We start from the raw sequence: 13,259 nt of genomic DNA, 5'->3' as shown, positions 1-13,259 counted from the left end.
CAATCCCGACTGAAAGTATGTCTCAATACGCCTAATATTTTTCCTATCCCCTTACTGAGCTCCTACCTGACGCCTTCTAGCGTTGAGAGTTGAATCTTAAGGTATGCCTTCTATTATTTTAACTTTAGTATTTAGTTTTTATTTTTTTGTAGAACTTGACTTACAAGTATTTAAATGTTATTGCTATTCTCTCTTGTACCTTGTATAATTCTATGAAGAAAATGTTTTTATTGTTAAAAATCTCTGATTTTATCTGTACTGGAGCTTTTCTCCCCGGGCCTCTGCTGTAAACGGATATATGTCCAGTTAGACTAGCCCGGTCAACAAATGTAAAATAAATATATATATATATATATATATATATATATATATATATATATACATACACACACACACACACACATATACAAATATATACTATATATATATATATATATATATATGTATATATATATATATATATATATGTATATATATATATATATATATATATATATATATATATATATATATATATATATATATATATATATAAACACATGCGTCTAGGTCAGAAGCTTGAGTTTTCCGAAACACAAAATTCAGACTGTCGAGACAATGTGATACGAGTTTCCAAACAAACTTCAAACATAAATCTACCTTTCTATTTTTTTTGTGAGGGGGAGCACCCAGCACCCCCCACTCCCCCTGCATATTATACATACAATCTCCAAGATTGCACTACAGTGGAGAAGAGGATAACTTCCACAATCCTCAGTGTACTGTGTTCTCCATTCAAAATCTTTGAGTTTTCGGAAATTTGATCTTATGGTCTTGACCATATCAATTTTAACTTACTGAAAACTCAAGCTTTTGACATGAACCCATGTACATATCGCGCACACACACACACATATATATATATATATATATATATACACACACACACGGATCTATAGAGAGATAGACAGATGGACATTATATACAGATGTGTGTGTGTATATGTATACATATATTCAGACACTCACACTCACACACAGATATAATATGTACAGGCAAAAACATCAGATCCCTAACTAGGTATTTTAATTTTCTAAGCTCTTAGATCTGGAGTGACATCAGTGTGTGATGCTATCTTAAAATGAGCACTTAGAAAGAACTAAAGATGGCACTTATGGGAACCACTTAAAGTATATTCAGACTAGTCAAAGGAGAAGGGCTCTTAGTTCTGAAAAGTCAGGCCGGGCATCAGACTCATTCTGCAGCAGATATACCTATAAATTGATATGGCAACACTGATCCACTGAAGACATCAATTGGTGCCACTCAAATGACAAAATATTTTTGGAGGACAACTTAAAAGCACTATATGCAACACAGAGACAATTGAACAGATGGCCTTTGAAAAGGAAACATTTTTACAGTAGGGCTACAGCAAAGCAGCAGAAACAGCTGAAAAAATATCAAAAAAGGCATGTTACATAACCACATTTGAATTCCATGACTGACATGGGTGAAGAATCTAAAAAAAGGCAGAAAGGAAATGGCACATTGACTGATAAGGAAATGCCAGAATTGGTCATATGGTGGGTCTTACAGTCAAGTTTTTGTTTTCATAGATGTGTAGCTATGATTTACAAGACTTTTTTAATAGGAAAAATAACATTAGAAAGACTATGTGAGAAGGGGATGCTAGGAATCTTCTCCTTTCGATTATTCCCGTTAAGGGTTGTCACAGTGGAACAATGCTCCGAAGAATGATTGACAGTGCAGTTTTAGTGTGTCAAGTTGCCAGCCTGGCACCCAACCTTCCACAGAAGGCGCGGACACACACACACACACACACACACACACACACACACACACACACACACACACACACACAGGGCCAATTTAGTGTCCAATCCACCTGCAGCATGTCTGTGGGATGTGGGAGGAAACTGGAGCACCCAGAGGAAACCCAAGCAACTGCAGGGAGGACATGCAGATTCCATACAGAAGGCACCGTAGCGGAGAACTGAACCAGAGAACCTCTTGCTGTATGGTGGTAAGGCTAACTGCTGCACCACCCCAGCCGTCCAGAAGGGGATGCTAGGAATGACATCATTAAAGTGAGTGCAATTTAATTTTTATGTACCAATAGAGTCAATAATAAGTTTTTTTTTCTGCTGATTGAGTCAACAGTTGTTTGTGAATGCAGCTGTACTACATAGGAAAGAGTGAAAGAATCCAGGCGCAAATATGTATGAAGAATAGGATGCTAGTTAATAAACTAGCAAAACACGATAATAAATACAATTGTGCTGGCGCTACTTTTAGTAATATCTGATGAGGCATTTTGGAGGAGGGATTACACAACATAATTTTTAACATGCAGAAACAAAAAAGGTAGCTTAAATCTTGTGCCATAAAGTATTTTAGTTTAAAAGACTCAAAAAGTACAGTTTTGTACCTACCATAAATGTAGATGTTCGAGTGCTAATACAGCTGCAGTAATCACAGATGGGTTCTCTGCCATCAGGCGGGTCCTCGGTCGGCCGAATTCCAAAGTCTTGGCCCGGCGTTGGTTGTCGTCGCTCTCTTCCCTGACGTCAGTGCAACAGGGGTATATAAGACACAGCAGACACCATATTCTTCAGTCTTTCCTTGCCCCAGATGTCAGGTGCCCCCAGAAGGAAGGCAATACATAAATGATATATATATATATATATATATATATATATATATTCAAGCAATGCAATGTCATCAAAAAACAGTAGTTGCAAGCAAATACATCATAGAAGGATAACCCCAAATTAGGTTACAAGAGAAGGTGTTAGCCACTAGTCCTTTACCAAGAGGGGAAGGAGGGAGGGAAACCTGTACTGCAGCTGTATTAGCACTTGAACATCTACATTTATGGTAGGTACAAAACTGTACTATGTTCATCGTGCATACAGCTGCAGTAATCACAGATGGGTAGAATCCCAAAGCTACGCACAGGGTGGTAGGCATTAGGTGGAACTGGGATGAGCCAGAATGCCCTGCAACACTGCAGTGGCAAAGCCTGCTCTAGTTCTGGAATATAAAGGCAGATGGTAGTGTTTTGTGAAGGTATGCACAGAACTCCAAGTGGCTGCCTCCAAAATATCTTTGGTAGGAACTCCTCTGAGGAAGGCTGTAGAGGCAGCAGTGGCCCTGGTGGAGTGTGATCTGATACCTGTAGGGACAGATTTTCCATGAAAGGAGTAACAAAACCGTATGCAGTGGCCTATCCATTTTGAAATTGTCTGTTTGGTAACTGGCATTCCTTGAGCTCCTACAGCATAAGACACAAAGTTGTTCTGATTTTCTGAAAGGCTTTGTTCTGTCCAAATAGTAACGTAGCGGTCTATGGATGTCTAAGGAGTGTAGCAGCCTTTCCCCTTTGTTTTGAGGATTAGGGTAAAAGGTAGGTAAGTGTATGGCTTGATTTAAAGCTACCCTGGATACTACTTTAGACATAACCAAAAGCATAAACACCTCCGCAAGCATATACCATGAAGGGTCTCCTCCTCAGTACGTGTCATGGCACAAAAGTATAAACCTCAGATGAATAAAATAACAAATTTATTGGAACACCAAAACAACAAAACAAGCACAATGGGATTGAGCGTGCTTTCATCTATCATATCCAGACTTCATCAGAATCCATCCATTAGTACGTAAAGATACTCTATCCTTATGAAAAATCAAAAAAGGCTCCACTGCCATAAGGGCCTGCAACTCAAACCCTTCTTGCAGAAGTAATGGCCAACAAAAAAGCAGTCTTCCATGACAAGAATTTCAATTCAGTAGTAGCCGCAGGCTCAAAAGGTTGTAGAGTAAGTTTCTCCAACACAAAATTGAGATCCCAAGCAGGAGTAGGAGCTCTACGTGGGGGTCTTATATTCTTTGCCCCTCTAAGAAATTGCTTGAACAAAGGATGCGAAAACAGCGGTGGGTCACAATCATAGTGAGCTGAAATTGCTGCAGCATGAATCTTAATGGAAGAGAAAGACAAACCTTTGTCCAATAACTCAGTAAGATATTGAAGAGCCACACTCAAATTTGGCTCAGAAATCTCCAAATTGTTTGCTGCACTCCAAAATAAAAATCTCTTCCAATTTTCTGCCTACACTTTCCTTGTACTAGGTCTCCTGGCTTCCATAATCACATTTAAAACTTGTTGAGGAAGTTGAGACCTGCTGTCTTTCAAAACAGAATATGCCAGGCTGTTAGATGAAGAGAGTGAAGCTTGACATTGAGCAGGTGACCGTCTCTGAGACAACAGGTGTGGAATCAAGGGTAAAGGCCATGGAGGCTTCTTTACCAGACTCCTCAGTAATGGGTACCAGTGCTGCCGAGGCCAATCTGGAGCTATTAAAATCATCCTTGGCTTGTCTTGTCTGACCTTTAGAAGCACCTTTGGAAGAAGAGGCAGAGGTGGAAACGCATACACATGAAGATTTTTCCAACTGAAAGAAAGAGCATCCACTTTCCAAGCTGTGTGATGAAACCTCTTTGTGCAAAACTTTGGCAGCTGGTGGTTTAGTGGAGAAGCGAACAGATCTATGTCTGGAGTTCCCCAGGACACTGTCAACTTTGAAATACATGAAGATCCAGTTTCCACTGTGGGGATCCATGATTTGTCTGCTTAACACATCTGCTAAGGAGTTCTGTGCTCCTGGCAGAAACCTTGCCTGAAGAGTGAGTTGCAAGCTGAGCGCCGTCTCCCATAAAATCATTGCTTGCCTGCACAATGGGTAAGAATGTGTTCCCCCTTGTTTGTTGATGTACCACATGACAGTTGTGTTGTCTGTTAGAATCAACACCTGCCCTGGAAGAAGTAACTCCTTGAAAGCCATTAATGCAAACTGGACTGCTAACATCTCCTTCATGTTGATATGTAGATGCTGTAGTCTGGCAGGCCACTTGTCTTGTATCCACTTTCCATTTAGATGAGCTCCCCAAGCAATGTCTGAGGCATCTGTCGTTAGAATTTGACTCGCCTCTGGCCGGGTCACAGAGAGTCCCTTGTTTAGGTGAACTACCTACTTGATTTAATAATGGTGTATGCAGGGGAAATGGTTGTATAATATTAATACATAACAAAAGAAAATGTTCATATATTAACAGAACGGCTATCTTTATATCTTTACGTAACCACCAAACCAACTCCAGATTTTTTGGTTATTAATTAATTAGTTTAGGGTTGTTGGATAAGAGTTTAAGAGCGGGTTTGATGGAGAGGTGGTCATTCATTCCATATGGACCACAGGCATCCAGCCTGAGCTGCCAAATCATTTCTCTGTATTCAAGAAATGACTCCCAATCACCTCCCCTCTCATTCCTTTGGACCCCATTATTAAATCAAGTAGGTAGTTTATACAGTATACATACATTTAGTTAGTAGTATGACATATAACATATATTTTTGGCTTGTTGACATCATAGGATGACATCTGGAGTATGTATACTTTCACATTTTTATTTTTATGTTTATTATTATATGATTCATCATACAAATTACTACAATAATGTATATTGAATATATATTTATTTTATGTATTATATATTTTATTTATATATACATTGATTTTATATATTTTTTAATATTGTTAAATTATATATTTAGTATGAACAATACCTATTTATCTATTAACTTATTTATTTAATATACATAGTTTAAACAGAATATTATTCTATATTCCTGGTATTTTTTATGTTCACTTTTGCACAGCACTTTTGAAGCATTGTTAATTGTCAACATTACTGCATTTTATCAATTAACTAATTAATTAGAATTGTATTTAAGGGCAGTTAACATTGGATATGATGGATTCTGATGAAGTCTGGATATGATAGATGAAAGCGCGCTCAATCCCATTGTGCTTGTTTTGTTGTTTTGGTGTTCCAATAAATTTGTTATTTTATTCATCTGAGGTTTATACTTTTGTGCCACGACACGTACTGAGGAGGAGACCCTTCATGGTATATGCTTGCGGAGGTGTTTATGCTTTTGGTTTATTCTTTTGACGTGGAGAGGAGGTGAATTCGGTTACTTTAGACATAAATGATGGGTTGGTTCGAAGGGAAACCCTGTCCTGATGGAAGATGAGAAAGGGCTGCACAGCCATGAGGGCTTGTAGTTCCGAAACCATACGAGCTGAGGTTATGGCCAGAAGGAAAGCTGTTTTCCAGGACAGATATTGCAAATCTGTTGAGGCAGCTGGTTCAAAAGGAGGCAATGTTAATTTTTCTAAAATGTAATTAAGATCCCAGGCTGGCACAGGTTGCTTCCTTGGTGGTCTTATATTTTTTGCCCCTCTGAGGAACTGTCTTAAGAGTGGGTGAGAGAACAAGGGTGGATCAGTGTTGAATTCTGCAGAAATGGCTGAGGCGTGGATTTTTATGGAGGAAAATGAAAGTCCACTGTTCAGCAACTCAGCTAGGTACTGTAGTACCGGAGGCAAATTCAGTTTTCTAGGGTCCTGGCCTTTTTTCTCATTCCAAGAGCAAAACAGTTTCCATTTTGCGGAGTAAGCCTTTCTAGTAGATGGCCTTCTGGCCTCCAAAATGATGTCCTGCACCTCTTTGGGGAGTAGTGTCTGATGAGGTGTTAAGGAATTTTCCATGCAGCTAGATTGAGTGTTTTCAGCTGGCTGTGAAGAGTTTTGTAGCTGTGCTGAGTCAACAGAAGAGGCATTAGAGGCAGGGGCCAGGGAGGAGCATGTGTTAGGCTCCTCAGGAGTGGATACCAGTGTTGCCTCGGCCAGTCTGGAGCAATCAATATCATCTTCGGTCTGTCTGTTCTTGCTTTCAAGAGCACCTTGGGCAGAAGAGGCAGAGGTGGAAAAGCGTAAACTGTCCATGCTGTCCAACTGAATGAAAGGGCATCCACTCTCCAGGCCATTGGATGAAAGGTCCTTGAACAAAACTTTTCCAATTGATAATTCCTGTGGGAGGTGAAGAGATCTATGTCTGGCCTCCCCCACGCTTGGATTATTTTTGTAAACACTTGAGGATGCATCTTCCATTCGTGTGGATCTGTCATATTTCTGCTTAGATTGTCTGCCAGCGTGTTTTCCAAACCTGGCAAGTACTGTGCTTGAAGTTCGATTTGCCATTCCACAGCCAAGTTCCAAAGTGTCATGGCTAGTCTGCACAGGGGGTATGAATGTGTTCCTCCTTGTTTATGTACCACATTACTGTGGTGTTGTCTGTTCTTATCAATAATTGTCCTGGATGCAGGAGGTCCTTGAAACCTGTAATTGCATTTATCACTGCTAGCATTTCTTTTTGATTGATGTGAAGGTGCTTTTCTTTTTGGGACCATTTGCCCTGAATGCACCTGTCTGTCATGTGCGCCCCCCAGGCGTAATCTGAGGCGTCTGTTGTGATGACTTGATTTGCTTGAGGCTTGCAGAATGGGAGACCTGTGTTTGTTTGACATGCTTGGGCCCACCATAGGAATTCCTTTTGCAAACATGGAATTATTGGTATTGTTGTTTCTAAACTGTGGCTGTGTTGAGACCATAGGTTTTTTAGGTACCATTGAAGTCTCCTCATATGCAACTTTGCACATGGGATTAAAAGAATGCAAGATGCCATGAAGCCCAGAGCCTGCAGGATTTTCCTTGCAGTAAGCCTGGTACAATTTGCTAGCATTTTGAAGTACTGAGTTAGTTGCCCCTGTTTTTCTGGCATATGACAGGCCATCTGGGTGTTTGTGTCCAAGTGGGCACCCAGGAAAATTATTTTCTGAGATGGTGTTAGTCTGGATTTCTCTTTGCTGATTGTGTATCCCAGAGAGTTCAGTAACCATGTTGCATAAGCCAGATGATCCAGAAGTATGTGCTTGCTGTCCGCTTGGATCAGGCAGTCTAAATAAGGGTAAATTTGTATCCCTTGAAGTCTGCAGTAGGCAATTACTGATGCCAGGCATTTCGTGAATACTCTGGGCGCAGTAGATAAGCCAAAGGGCAATGCAGAGAATTGATAGTGGATTGAACCTGCAAGAAATCTGAGGTATCTTCTGCAATTTTGTCTGATTGGTACATGCAGGTATGCCTCCTTGAGGTCCATTGTTGCCAGCCAAAACTCCTTGCCCAGCATGGGAAGAAGCTGCTGTAATGTGAGCATCTTGAATTTTGGTACGAGTAAGAATGTGTTTAGGATGGATAAGTCCAAAATGGGTCTCCAGTCGGTTCCTTTCCTTGGTACCAGAAATAGCCTGGAATAAAAACCTTGGCCTTGTTCGTGAGTAGGTACCTCTTGAATAGCTTTCATGTCTATGAGCTTTGCAATTTGTAGTTGTGCCTCTGCCCTTTGATTGTGTGGCAGGTTTGGCATGCCTCTCATTTTTGGTAGAGTGTGAAAATGAAATCTGTAGCCTCTGTCTATAACATCCAGGATCCATTTGTCTGTTGTGACAATATGCCAATTTCTTGTAAATAAAGCCAGCTTTCCTCCCAAAGGTGCTGCCAGCTGAGACTTGCTTGGCGTGGAAAGGAGGAAGTAATTAGGTTTGTTTCCTATATTGTTGTGCACTGTGTCTTTGCCACCTCTTGGTGCTGGAGTTTGCCATTGCCTGCCTCTACATGATCCTTGTGATTGTCCTCTGCCCCTTGAGTGCCTGTATCTACCTCTTTGGGGCTTGACCGTGGCTGGAAAGGACCAGATTTTAGAAGGCCAATTTCTGCTAAAACGTGGTGGTTGAACCTGTAGAAAAGCTTTAACAGATTGCATAGATTTGGCTTTTTCTTCCATTTTCCGTAGCATCTCCTCAGCATTAGTACCAAATAGCACATCCTTTTGTAAAGGAGCATCTAATAGTTTAACTTTCACATGATCAGGCAAGATTTGTTCCCTAAGCCATGCATGTCTACGAATAACTGATCCTGTAACAGCAGCTCTAACTTGAGGCCTCTAGGGCATCATAGCCACATTGTAAGGTGTGTTTACCCACTTGTTCTGCACTATGCATCATATCCTGCAACTCCTTCAAATCTGGTTGTTCAGGTTGGGACATTTTATTTCTTAATTGTGATAACAGAAACTGCTGATATTTAAGCATATGAAACTGACAATTTAAGGCCCTCATGGCTAGGGTGGCTGAGGTATACACCTTTTTTCCCCACCTTTCTAAGAATCTAGACTCTCTTTCAGAAGGTAGTGGATTCTTAGCTGTAGAGGCCTTCATTCCCTTGGGGCCTTGAGAAATGGTTTCAGGGTCAGCATTATGGCTTTTGTAGAGAAATTGGTTAGAGTTAGGAACTCTGTAGTACCTATCAGGCTTGACTGGGGCAGGAGGCAGGGAATCCGGACCAAGGCAAGCCTCCAAATAAACATCATCCAGTATGTCCAAAACAGGAGGAATAGCCAGAGGTCTGTGTTGAGGTAACAAAATAAATTCCCTAAGTCTTTTCTTGGAATCAGAAAAGTCTTGGCCTTCCCAATGGAAGTGTTCCCTCAAGGTGTGCAAGGTTTCCCCAAAAGAAAAATCCTCAGGAGGAGATACAGAGGGAATGGACTGCTCCGCATCAGAATCTTCAAAAGGGGAGAAAGAGTGTTCCTCTACATCAGAATGATCTGAAAAAATGGAGCCCTGATCCGAAGAGGGAGAATCTTCCTCCACTCTGGGTCTCTTGTCTGGAGGGGGTTGGGAACCCCTGATAAGAGTAATTAAATCCTCAGCCATTTTAAGCATCTGCTTTTTAGGCATGGGGCCTGGGGATGGGCCCTGTGCAACAGGCCTCTTGGGATGCCTGGCTGATTTACTTAGTAAAGGCCTTAATTGAAAAGGAAGATGAGGGTCTAAAGACACCATGGGTGGAAGTGGACCTGTCCACATTAGGAGGCTCAACGCTCACAGTGGCTTCGGTGGTTGTAGTCTGGGTATGGGTCGAGGTACCTGCGGTCTCGGTTACAGAAGACCCCGCCAAAGAAGTGTCGTCGGTAGTCAGGGACTGCATAGGCGTCTCGCTGAGAACCGGACCACGTGTAGCCGGTTTTGGCGTGGTGTCGGTGGGGACCGCAGACCTGGCATGTCGGTCTTTGTCCTTGCGTTTTTTGGACAAAACAGTAGTCGGAGTCTCCGACATTTTATAATCAAAGGCTTTACCGAAAAAGTGTTGGGCGAACTCCGCCCGACGCTTAATAGTGCGCTTATTGAAAGCGCAAAAGCGACAGCCCGAGACGTCGTGGTCTGGGCCTAAACAAGGTATGCAGAGGGAATGGAAATCCTTATGCGGTATTTGCTTCCCACAAGAAATACAAGTGTTAACTTTTTCTGACATCGGTCTGAGGCAAGAAAAATTTCCCCAACGGGGTACTTAGCTTTAATGAAGACTTCGGTTTCCAATTTTTCGTAAATTCAGGAGCTGGCCGACCGGCACTTCCGAACTGCTTCTGCTTCAGGCACCGCGCGGCAAAAAAGACTATAGAATATGGCGTCGGCTGTGTCTTATATACCCTGGCCGCACTGATGTCAGGGAAGAGAGCGACGACAACCGACGCCGGACCAAGACTTTGGAATTTGGCCGACCGAGGACCCGCCTGACAGCACAGAACCCATCTGTGATTACTGCAGCTGTATGCACGATGAACATCAATACCTTAGCAATATGGGTATTTATCAAACTGAATTGAAGCTCTGTAACCTGGGCTCTCATCTGAAAATTGTTTTTCATTAATTTAAATAATACACAAATGTAAAACTATTTAAGAGGGGCCCGTATTATGTGCCTGATGGTAACTGTATTCTGCTTGAAAAAGCATAGTACTACCTGAAAACTTGCAAGTAGAGATTTTGAATCTGGATTAAACTCAGTATCTTCTGCCCACAAATCCTGGAATCTGGGAGGGATGTGCTGGAAATACTCTAGTTGTGGAGTCTACACCAAGCCACTGCTGGCTACACTACGAACAAGAAAAAAATGAAGATGGCAGAGACTAGCACTGGTGTTACGCTATCAATGCCCACACATTGTAGGAAGCTGGTGCTGGTCCAGCCAAGTGTGGGGGGGGGGGGGGAGAGTACACAGCTATGACAGGCTGGTAACTGCAGCAGTGATTTATTTTTATAAAATCTAACAAAAACACATTTAAAATGTCATCTATCTTGCTGCTTATATCCTCTGAAAAAGCTTAGAAAATGTTTAGGAAAAATGAGTGTACCATGAGAGGTGAGCATTGAAGCTTAACACTTCTGTGTGACTGGGGTGCACCACATCTTTATCAGCTAGAAGAGTCAACATACTACCTTGTCTTCTAATACAAGCAGTTCAACACACTAATGATAAATGCCATTTCTATGGAGTGTTGTTCACAAACTAGCACTACATGTTTTCAAATTGTGCAGTTTCTCCATCTTATCGTAGTCAGTATGCTGAAAAACACAAGTACAATTCTGCACCACTCAACCAGAAAAATGGCTGAACAAATCACACATGGAGAGCATTAATGCAGCAAACACGGCTCAAAAATAATCTGAGTATTTCTTTCTATATGGCCAAAACCACTGTCAGTGATACTCCAAATACATTAAAACTCTCTTCTTACAAACTATAATAATAAATACAAGTTAATGCTGAGGTAAATAGTGGATATGACCCAAACCACTTTTAGACAATCATTAAGTACAGAATAAAAATGCTCTATTTCTTTTTTTAAATATAAACATATGCTGTTTTAAGTAACCGTGCTAATACTGACACTGCTTTTTTTACAATAGGTTCATATGTTAGTACTAGTCCTATCTGCTCTTGCATGCCATTTTAAATTTCCCAACCCTTTTGGTGTTTCAGTTACCCTTATATCTTCATATACTAGATTCACATTGCACATAGTGATCTAGCTTCATAGGTACACACATACAAAAGAGGTATGACTTAACATTTTGCACATCTATTAAAGGGTTTCTTCTTGAAAAAGACGAAAAAAAATGATTCTGAAACTCACCGCCATGAACTGAGTATGACTGGTTAAGCTGGGGAATTTGGACAATCTCTCCATCAGCGAGTCTCTCATCTTGTTCTCTCAGTAGCTCTCTGATGTACCCATCTAGAATACTGCCATCCTGCTCAGCAGTTTGCTGTCCAATCACCTGCTCAATCACCTCTCCATCGCCTGGTAATGAAAATCCATAATCAAAGCAGTTTCACAAAGTGTTAACAGTTCTTTAACAATACACATTGTTGCTAAGCATACATAAATTAAATGTCTGGCCTATTATCATGCACACAAAACTGCCATCAGAAAATGTGGTTTGCAGTTCAAGTATTACTCAACTACAAAACTGTAGCCTTCATGGTTGAAAAAAAAAACACAATGGTGGTATCCATATGATAAGCAAAAAAAATGTATTACTGCTAAAATAGTCAACCAATAAACAATGTTCTGGAGTCTTAACATTTAATCACTTGAGTTAATTTAAGGAGTGGATAATGCCATGCCTCATCTTTTTTCTGTACCTCTATGAAGAGTTACCACCTCAAATAATGAAATAGACCCCTACTCCTTTAGTGTGAAGGACCTTCAAAACTCTATTGCAAACTTTCTACTTCTCCATTCTCTACAGTTCCACTTCATTTCTATGCCTTTATCTTGACAGTTGAAAATATAATGAACGTGGCCCTTCCACAGCAGGTACTCCATATATTTAGCACATTTAAAGGCAACTGCAGTTAGTTTTGTCAGACTCTATGGAACACAGTCCACTGTGATGGGTGAATACCCTCTCACCTGGACATTAGCATGTCTGTGGTGTAAAATGGACGTGACTGTTTTCTTCTTGCACTGGCAACCTCCAGAGATCTGGGCAGTGACTGCAGCATGAGATGCCAGAGTGGAATATGCTCCCAGGTATGGATACCAGGCATTAGCTCCCCCACAGCTGCCTTTTCAAATTCTAGGTCAGAAACTGCTGAAGAAAATGCAAGTTGGGATATGACCATAGGAAAGGTAATCAAAGCATTATTTCCCCATAGCTGCTCAAGTTCTAGGTCAACTGAAAAAAGATGGTGCCTTGTATGGGTAGCAGACAGGGAAAGATAAGGAACAGACAAAAAAAGTGTACCTACCACAGGATGCCCACAAGAAACGAAAGAGAGAGGGAGAAACATTACTGCTACAGTGACATACTTAAACATCAACAATTATAGTGATTTCCTAATAAAGCCATACTTTATCCCCTATCCAGCAGGGAGGTGAAGGAGGTGGTGGTTTAGGCTTTGGAAAAAAGGGAAAAGGCAAATAAAGTCACAACTAACACTTCTGAT

The 13,259-nt window shown here is 41.0% G+C and overlaps 1 protein-coding gene across 1 annotated transcript in view; it reads right to left on the bottom strand.

The window, feature by feature from the left end:
- Positions 1-13,259, bottom strand: part of BRWD3 (bromodomain and WD repeat domain containing 3) — a 1,896,258-nt gene that overhangs the window by 1,394,015 nt on the left and 488,984 nt on the right. Inside the window, exon 17 of the mRNA XM_044057276.1 lies at positions 11,941-12,108. Coding sequence (XP_043913211.1) covers positions 11,941-12,108 — 168 coding nt within the window. The remainder of the gene's footprint in view (positions 1-11,940; positions 12,109-13,259) is intronic.

Source organism: Protopterus annectens, chromosome 15.part0 (assembly GCF_019279795.1).
Source record: "Protopterus annectens isolate FY-2018-M chromosome 15.part0, PAN1.0, whole genome shotgun sequence".
NCBI lineage: Eukaryota > Metazoa > Chordata > Ceratodontiformes > Protopteridae > Protopterus > Protopterus annectens.
The sequence above is the reverse complement of the archived record's forward strand: the minus strand, read 5'-3'. Positions and strand labels throughout refer to the sequence as shown.